This window comes from Trichoplax adhaerens, genomic scaffold, assembly GCF_000150275.1.
Source record: "Trichoplax adhaerens TRIADscaffold_11 genomic scaffold, whole genome shotgun sequence".
Classification (NCBI taxonomy): domain Eukaryota; kingdom Metazoa; phylum Placozoa; class Uniplacotomia; order Trichoplacea; family Trichoplacidae; genus Trichoplax; species Trichoplax adhaerens.
Window position 1 is genome coordinate 1535631 of NW_002060953.1, and position 10456 is coordinate 1546086.

General features: G+C 31.1%; 1 protein-coding gene across 1 annotated transcript; it reads right to left on the reverse strand.

The window, feature by feature from the left end:
• Positions 1-4680: 4680 nt before the first annotated feature.
• TRIADDRAFT_11427 (uncharacterized protein) lies at positions 4681-7041 on the reverse strand (the record flags this gene model as incomplete). The annotated part of the gene is made up of 2 exons (XM_002115596.1): positions 4681-6829; positions 6866-7041. Coding segments are annotated over 2 exons (2325 nt in total), but the record flags the coding sequence as incomplete, so codon positions are not given.
• Positions 7042-10456: the final 3415 nt, after the last annotated feature.

Here is a 10456-nt window from a genome sequence, read left to right on the forward strand (position 1 = left end):
CCTTTTACAGATTTAAAGGAAAAATCAATGATACTTGCCGTAGCTTCTTGCTTTTGGATTTAATTCAGGATGGAAAGAATAATACCAATTTTCGTGAAAGGCAGAAAAATAATGCAACTCCTCCACTGTATAATGTAATAAGAGCATCTAAGCTAGTAACTAGGCATTCATCTAGCAATAACTCAAAGAAGAGGTCGATTGTACTAATGACTATTATTAAAATAGTCGTTAATAGATATCGTTTGATTCACTAAAATTATCTGGGAGATGACGACTTTCATAATTAAAAAAAATTAACAGATGCAATATGGTAATCTATACCATTTCATTTAAGTAAATAAAATAGATTAGAACATTACTTAGAAATTCCATTTGATTATCAGCTTTGGGTTACCAATATAGTTCTGATGGTGTACTTAAGCTTATTATAACTGAAATGCTATTAGCGATCAATAAAACAAGAACTATCATGAGAATTTGATTATGATTTTTAGTTAATTTATTTCTGAACTCACTTTGATTAAACTTGTGCAAAAATATTACATATATTCGATAAATTTTACATAACTTCGTCGTATCCCTACCTATATATGCTGTCGTTGCCAAATATAATCTTGCTTGACAGACAAGAACGGATGATTCTAATATAAAGGCAGTTGATGCAGGAATACATAATGCAGTAAAAATCAAAAATATTAAGAAGCAAGTAATTAGATACTTTACGACAGGTGTATTTCGTTTAGTGCTTATAGTTATCCAAATTACGACCACAATTATAAAATATATAAACTCAATTAAATAACTAAAATCGAAATAGGGTCATTAAACTGTTTCTTTGCTAGTGGCAGATTGAAACATTTAGTCTCGTTATTGTTTGGATCAGCATCTAACAAACATAGAATACAATTATGTCCATTACAACTCTTAGGTATATCTGCATGATATGATTGACAAATTCGATAAAATCGACAACATGATTAATATCGATAATACAATGATTCCTTTGATTGTAAATACTGACCAGGAAGGCAGGTATTTAAACATTGTGCTTCTGGTATCTGACCCCATGATTGGTTAGCGTTCCAAATTATACTAGCTATATTAATCAATAAACCACGTCTTTGATTCTAATAGCAAATTATAACAGGTTTTGTAGCTTTATCTAATGTTTCTGTCTCTCTTTTTAAGTTAACAATATCAATTGAGGGTATGCTGGGTGTATTTTCGCAAATAGAAAAGAATGACTAGAGATTCCTTTAAATTGGATAGATTGTAATATGCCATTGAATTAATGATGATTTAATGTTAGATTTTCAAGTCTTGAACAATATATTGCATTACAGTTTGATATACGACCTAATGAATGTACTAATGCTAAAACAGCATCCATGAAAAATATTGAGTGAGCATCAATCTTGTAAAACTGATGGGAATATTGAGTTTTCCAACTGATGTCAAGTCCGTAATTTGCAATAAAGCTGACATTATTAAAAACCAATTTTTATGAATATTTGACGCCATGCTTTTGCAAACCAAATATTTCGAATGTAATTCCATAAATCGAGTTCAATTAAAAAGGTTTTGTATTTGTGAATTTCATTTGAATTAAATGCAACAGCGAGAGCTCCTTCAAGTATATCAGCGCTTATAGAATAAATTGACCGCGATATTAATCATTCTACCAAGCCAATCCATGTTTTCCATCTAAATTTTGACTTTCGGCTTGTTTCAATAATTAGTATAAATAATGTGTATTGCCAAGAAGTAAGACGATTGGTGATTGAGATTGATTTTGTAGTTTCACAATAATATATTTTATATCTGAATGTTCAGATTTATCTCGAATAAAGAATATTTGATTGGAGCATAAATGATTTTGTCGTAAAACTAACTTAGTTTAATGTATGTTATTTTTAGTAACTGTATCGCCAGCAACGACGATTGTAATCCAATTCCATTTGAAATAGTTTATTACTTCGGGCATGACATACCTATCAAAGTAGTCGGGAATTGAGGTACGATAAAGATACAGATCGCAATTGAATTTGGTACCACTAATACAACTATTGGAGATTTACGGAATTTTTAATAAATTCGTACAATTTGCAATGGAAAGGGTAGTATTTAGTGACTATGCGCCAATAATCGAAACTATGGATGGATTAATGATTAGACTTTAAATGACGAAAATACTTGAATATGTCGATGCTTTAATATCAATATAGCATTGATGATTAAATGGTATTGCGGATGATTGATACCGTTGTAAATGGTGATACCTTACGTATAACGTACCATTGGAATAAAATTAATTACTAATTACCGTACATTTTAGGCCTTATAAAGAATATATATTGTATAAGTAGCCAGATGGCTGTAAGGATTGATAATAGTAGGATGTATGTAGTATTTGTGATTCGTAATAGACTGTTAGGATAAAAATGATTAAACATCTTAACTATCGACGTACGAACATTTTCTATCTCTATGCTATCTACTTATCGTAACGGCAGTCTACTAAAAGACTGGAATCGTATTTTCCTACGGAGGTTACCAGAATGTGAGGCAACTACGGTACTTTACTTAGTAGTCGCTTTTGGTTGAGCTCATAGAGATAGCAGTTAATAATATATACGGAATGCAAAATAAACCAGACTGATTTTAAGATTCTAGCCTTTGTAGAAAGTAATAATTACCTACGATACTTTATTAAGAACAAATTTCAATTCAATAAAGGATTTCCTGTAGTAAATTAGCCCACAACACGAAATAGTAGAAGCATACTAGTGATACAAATCCAATCTGGTTGGCTGATATAACTCTGATTGGAAATTACACTAGCATTATTTTCTGCTTGATACGTAATAATACGGATCCCTACTTAAAAGTTCTTATTACGAACGTATAATATTCCGTATTATGCTATTAGAGAATCTCGCATCAAGGTAAATAAAGCAGACTAATCGAAGATATAGCTATTATCTATACGATGACTTAGATAATAGCATAACTTCATTGATCAATATTCTGATAGCACGGATTTCTTAATAGCAAGCAATGTCTGATAATATTGCTACATGCGGCCGTATATAATATCATTGATGTAAAACATAGACAAGACCTTAAATTTGCTTAAGGATATCATCATGACTTAAAGGAAAATAAGATTCATCTCGTAGTATTGGATCAATTTACACATTATTGATAATATATTTATAGCAATACCGTAAATGATGGTAATAAAAATGTTACAATATCATAAATATCGCTATCGCAACACCAGTTCGAAGAAAATAGCAGTAAAATTAACCTTATTACTGATAATAGATATTCAAATTAGGTAGATCTCCTATTAATTTTCGATGGGATAATTATAAGTTAATTATACAGTTGTTAGGATCTAGTAAGAAAAAAGAATTTATTTGAAGACACTGCAAACTACCCTTGTGACCAAGGGCTGAATTTAAGCATTATTAGCTACCTTTGTAAATTACTAATCTATCTTTTAGCGCAAAAATCAAAATTTGCATTATTTGCAAATCTATTCCTTACAATAACGGAGCTATGTTGCAGTTTTTCGAAATAACCTTAACAATTATCTCTCAAGTACTCCAGATAGTCAACATAATAATTACGAAATAATTCAAGAACTCTTTATTAATAATCAATAGACCTCGCTGAGTTATCTGTTGAAATAAGAACTAGAACTGTTAACCATAGATGCAGCCTATTTATACGATCTCATAAGTAGGAGACTGGTAAGTGATGATCGGTTCAGGGCTAGTCTAATCTCGTTTATCTAATATCAGCAGCGATTTGAGATAAATAACTTGTACTAAGAATAATCAATTGCTATTCAGATATTTCCGTTCCATTTTTAAAGATTTCCTTATTCAAAATGCAGATATTATATAGTGTATCAATTTAATCGCAGTTTGAAAGGTTGTAGTAGTACATAATTATGGCTTATAATTTCTGATAGTGAAGCCAATTATTTTGTGAACGCTAGTGTCCCATACCTAAATCTTTTATATTGCATTCTTCGTTACTTTCAATGATCGTCTTTTGTTAACTTAGACAATCTTACTGAAATTATTTGCACTTTTAAAATAAATATATCGTGAAATATTTGTTTATGAGCTAGACCCATTACTCTATTTAGGATAGATAATAATAATAAGTAATTTGAATTCTTTTTCCTATAATACATAAAGTGATCATGTATAGCTTATCTTTGACGCAAGAATTTCCAAATAATATTATAATTGAAATAGTCTAACTTAGAAAGATCACATTTATTGAACTAGTAACTGTCTAAAAATCTTAAATGATATAGCGCTTCCTATCTTCATAATTAGAATAGGCAGCTAAGACCTTGATTTTACTTAGGGATTTAATTAAGTATTTACGCCAAATCGTCCTAGTTTCAACCGTACTACTATAAGATTAATTGATACCCAGCATACAATATCAGAAATATGATAGAGATTTTACTTATTCGTAGCAGTCACTGTCTTTTGAAATATTGACAACAGCAATTGGTTCTGGGTGCACTTGTGTTGTATTCGATCTGCGTTCTAATAATGTTGTCATAGTTCCTGAGCTAGAGCTTGACGTAAAGAATCCATTAGATTTTGTAGACTTACCAGAACTATGAAAGGAATAATTAGTTATACTGGACATGATTTGTTGCCGAGTATTCAATTCTGATTTATAAAAGATAATATAGAGCTTGGGAAGAAATAAACAAAGCAATGGCGAAGAACCGATGATTAAAGTAGTTATCCCTCTTACGCTATCAGCCATACTTCCGCTTACTATAAATGTAATAGGGAAGCAACAAATTCCTAAAACCACTATTAACAGCGATGATAGATAAATATGTTTTGATTCATTGAAATTATCAGGTAATGAGCGTGCTTTAAACGCAAAGTAGAGGCTAAGTAGTCCTAAAACAGCCATCCACGTTAATAAGTTGATATCGAAATAGAAATTGTCAACATGACATAATATTTCCACTTGGTTATCATATGTGCGCTGCATTTTAATATTAATAGGTTTGGAAATAACTAAGCAAAGTAAAATTCCATTGACTACTAGTATAATAGTAAAAATAAAAGTAAATTGACTTCTATTCTTTGTTAAATGTGCCAGTTTTGCCCTCTTATTAACCGGATTGTGAAATATCGTAGAAACTTGATTTGTTTTACAAAGTATAGTTGCATAAACACCTATAACAAATGTGGTTATCATAAATATCCGTGTATAACAAATGGCTATGGTTGGCTGGGCTAGGAATAGAAAAGAAGCTGGTACACCTATTGCATGAAAAAATAGTAATAAGCTAGTAAGTTTAAAATTAGAACCTTTAACGATTGGAGTATTGCGCTTAACAATAATGACCGTCCATATGACAATTAAAAGGACAAAATATATCGTTACTATGATAAAATAAATGATTTTCATCGGTCTTCCATATCGCGCTTGGACTAATGGCAATGGTACACACTGCGTATTATTATGATTTGGATTGGTTAAATTTGGACACTGCGTGCAATAAAGAGAATTCATTTTATTCGTGATGCTATGCCCCTGACATTTCTTACAAGTCCAGCAGCAAGATAATTGACTCTGATGAATTTCTAAACCTTGATACATATGATAGCCGGGAAGGCAATCTGCGGAACATCGTGATACAGGTATTTGAGTCCAAGGCTTATTTCCATTCCAAATGATTTTGTTGTCACTAATTAATAAGCCACTTTTCCTGTCCCATGAACCAATTACAACTGCTCTTATTCTACTGTGTCCTTTTACCAATATTCTTTGCAAATTGACAATATCAAGAAGTGAATCTGTGTTTCCATCTGATCTAAAAGTAAATGCATAGCTTGATTTGCTAGCGAAATGAACACGACCTAAAATATCGTTGAAAAGCTCTCTGTCCAGGCTAGATGTTTGCGTTAGTGAGCAATGAGTATAATTACAGCCTAATAAACTATGCAAAGCATGGCCGTAAGCCAAGACTGCATCCATAACGAAGACTGCTTTAAAGCTTGGAGAATAGAATGAATTTCCCAACGATCTTTTCCATTCTCCATTTAATGTGCAATTGGCAACAGTTTTATCTACATCTAAACCTAATTCTGTTAACTTTTTCCGCCATAATTTCATAAACCACGGGTTGCCTAAATTATTGCAGAAATTGAGTTGGTGTAAATATTCGTCAAATCCTTTTATAGATTGACTATTGAAAGCAATACCAATAGCACCGCCAATAATGCGATAATCAATTTGTTGAATTTTTCTTGATGTTAGCCAAGTATAGGAACCAATAAATGTTTTACCGGTCAAATTTTGAGCTTGTGCTTCCAATAAGAAGCTGTAGATAGTAGTTTCCTTGCCAAGAAGAACGATAGCTTGAGCTCGAGACTGATATTTTAGTTTCGATACAACGTTAGCGATTGCTTCCAGAGTAGCATTGTTTCCTAGTCGATAGATTTCTTCGTAGCATATTAAATGTTTATTTTGAGCTTCACTTTTGCTAGATTGAATCATTTCGAAAGTTGATTTGTCTGTGAGAACAAAAGAAATCCAGTTCCATTTAAAATAATTGATTATATCAAATATATTTTTAATTTGAGTAGTAGAGGATATAGATGTGCGATAGAAATATGAAAACACTTTACGGTTATTTAATAATTTGTCAAAAGAAAAGTAACTAATCTGTGGTATCTTTAAGCTGCTAGTCAATGCTGCCGTAGAAATGGTAATATCTTCATTTTTTGCACCGATTAAGCCAACTATAGGTGACGAATTTGTATAAGGACTAATTCTAGATTGCGTAACATTGTTATCAGTAAACTCTAAATTACACCGCAACTGTGGGAAGTTTCGCCTCTCAGATAGTATTAAATTAGAGGCAACATTTTGTAAGGCGACAGTACGATTTTCACAGGAATCGATGATTTTCCAGCCAATTTTAATGCCTGGTAATAAATAAGGATTGTTATTGATAAACTTATCAATAGCATAAATCATAGCTTGAGTTAACTGTACATTTTCCGGGTTTAAGTTATAGCATTGTCTGGTTAAAGGATCATATCGGCCGGAATTGGGAAAAATTCCCTGCAGTAGAAATTGTCCTGATTTTGTGGCTACCATAGTTGCTGTAGTAGGCTTGAAGAGTGACAAGATTGCCAAATAGTGCAGTAACAGGCTAATGAGAATAGTAGTCATTGCACTAAAATACTGATATTTCATGGTTAAATTTCCACGGAAAAGTAAAATTATTTCGTTAAAATTGATCAATCGATCTTGTCCTTGTATTAACCTCGGTTATAAATGACACTTTAATTTGAATAGCGGAAATAAAAATTCTCTTGCAAATTAATGGTTGATTTTTTACATAACTTGCCCAATAATTAACACCTGCTCAAATAATTCAACACTTCTAATTCTAAATTGGTGTTAATGACAAAATTAATATTAAGAAAGAAAACTTCGATAGTGGTGAACAGTATTTTTATAACATTGTTATAATATAATGTGAAATAGTAACTAAACAGCTATTTAAGCTATCTTAATATTACTAAATCAATTTTTTTGACAACAACATGTTTCCTTAGCATTATGAATCTGTATTTATCATTTATCAGGACTCTTATGCTTTCTGTATAACTTCGATTAACTATCACTTGTTCAAGTGTGCTCGTGCATAGGCATACGAACTCTGAAATAATACATCAGCATCTGGTTTCAATTAGTATAGAACAATCTCACAAAAAAAAGTAGTAAGAATTTAATTAGGAACTAAGTCATCAATCTACGTGATGCCATTTCGTTATGAAATAAATTTTGAATTTACCGGCACAAACTAAAAAGAGAGAGATATTTACATCGCAAATGTTGGAATATAAAATAAAATTCAACAATCTGCAAATTTATCAAAAAATTATTGTGTAATAAGATATGCTATCCATTTGGTAATGTCAGCTGTGTCTTCTCAGTTTTAACTTTTCAATTCTATTGCCTTAACAATATCAGAATAAATAATTACTTTGATAGTAGGTACAGATAATGTTCTTGGATGGAGACGATTTTTGAATTCTTTTATTGTAAATCATAGTTTGTAAGACTGGGAAATTGAATGACAGCGCAAACTAGGCAGTTTGTATAAACTTACATGAGTGTCTTCTGATTATAAGCAAATTAGAATGACAGTACCATCTCGATAGCTTATGAAAAAAGAGCGAATATCACCTGATTATAATCAAAAGAGCTTATTGTAACAACTACACCAATGCCCATACAAGAATAATAGAACATAGAAATTCTAAGTTTCATATACTCTAATATATTCGCTTCAATGCATGCAGCTAGAAAGGGAATCCAATGCAAATAGAGCAAATTTTTTTTAGCTAAAATTCATATAAAATTATAAGAACAAAGCGTCACGTAATTAGTTTCGTGGCACGGATCTTGCAAGTGCTTACTGTATAGAATAAGGAAATAATCATTTATAAGGCCAATAAACCATGTTGCACTTTCAATTATAGCTAAATCTATTTGTTAATATAGTTAACAGAGTTAATGGTATTCTAGATTTTATTATGCTTCATTTGTCAGTAAAACGTTGAAGTACGGTATTATCCTACAATTAATAGTTATAGAACTCCAGTGAACGTTGTAGAATTGCATTTAGGATAGAAAAGATTAAGCCAATAACTTAAGTATTAGAAACTTTGCTTAAATGCGAAAATACCATTCATGATTTCTCTAAAGAATTGAATTCTCTTGAGGATCTATCAGGTTTCTATTACTATCCAAATTATTAAAGTCTCAGTCAAGAATTATAATTCGGTCTATAGCTTTGATGTTAAGAAAGGTTTGTGCTATCAGTGACCTAAACTAATTATGTATATAGAAAGTAATATAGGATATATACAAACAGTAATGGACAGAGCAGAAAATCCATTTACATGCTAGCAATTATTCCAATGACTGAATAGCCGAAAAATTATAAATACTTACTACATTTTATTATCGTATTTAGTAATATTATTTTACCTGAACTTAATGAAGCACAAATTATAACTTAACTTATCTTAGTCTGTTTTAGCGACTACGGTATCAAAGTAGCTTTTATAAAATATCCACAAATAGACATCATTTGTACAGACCTGCTAATAACGTTCTGACACCTTAAAAAGCCAATTTAATATAGCTATCTATCAAGGATCATTTTTCACATTCATTTTGAAGATATTTTCAGAAGATATAAGTCTATTTTTAAGTAGCAATTTGAATGTTGTGTATGATGTTCATGTACAGCGTAATGTAATATTCTATTAATAAAAGGCCAAATAATTTCTGTTGTTTATCTACTAGATAATGTAGTTTCATCTCAAGGTTGCAAAGTTTTATACTTATATATGCAAATTTCAATACAGCCACAAAACTGAGCTTACAAATAATGTAAATTAGATTGAATTGACTTAATGATTAAAATTGTTTTTAAAAATTGCGGAGAAAGTTTCCTAAATTTTCCTTTCTTCAATGCAGAATAAGAAGTAAGAATTCATAACATGGCATACAATTTCGATGCTCTTATCTTGAGTTCGCTGTCTCTCGATTGTAACGGGATTAATCATGATAAGGCAAAATAAAATTTCATTAACCAAGGAATCAATACATGCTATAAAAATGAACTAAGTTCCCTTTAGAATCAAAGCCGTCAGCTTGACTTGATATACCCTTAAAACGAATGTGACATAAAATAGCGTTAAATTTGTTTCTATTTAACTTATTAGTTATTAATGATGGACAATGAGTAGGATTGTAACCCAACGCTTTATGCAGTGCATGACCGAAAGCTATAACTGCATCCATAACAAATACTGCCTCATAGATGCGAGAATAAAATTTGTTACTAAATTGTGTTTTTAAAGAACTATCCAGCGTACAATTAGCCGTAATCATATCAGCATTTAAATCCAATTCTGATAATTTTTGATGCCATAATTGCATGAACCGTGGGTTATCCAAATTATTGCAAAAATTAAGTCGGTCTAAATAGTCCCGGAAGCCTTCTAATGACCTACTACTAAAAGCAATTCCAATTACAGCGCCGATAATGCGATAATCAATTTCTTGAATTCTTGGTGATGAAAGCCAGGTATAGGAACCAATGAAAGTATTACCGGTTAAATTATCAGCTTGTGTTACAAGAAAAAAGCGGTAAATAGTATTTTCATTACCTAGAAGAATTGCTTTAGAGTGAGCGTTACGTTTTAATTTTAACACAACGCCAGTAATTGCTTCCTCAGTATTATTTTAGTCAAGCTCATATATTCCTTTATCACGTAACAATCAAAGGCTCAGTACAAAGCAACAGAAATTACTATTGTGTGAATATTAGTTATCACCTCTGTAAATACATTGCTCTGCACAGAGT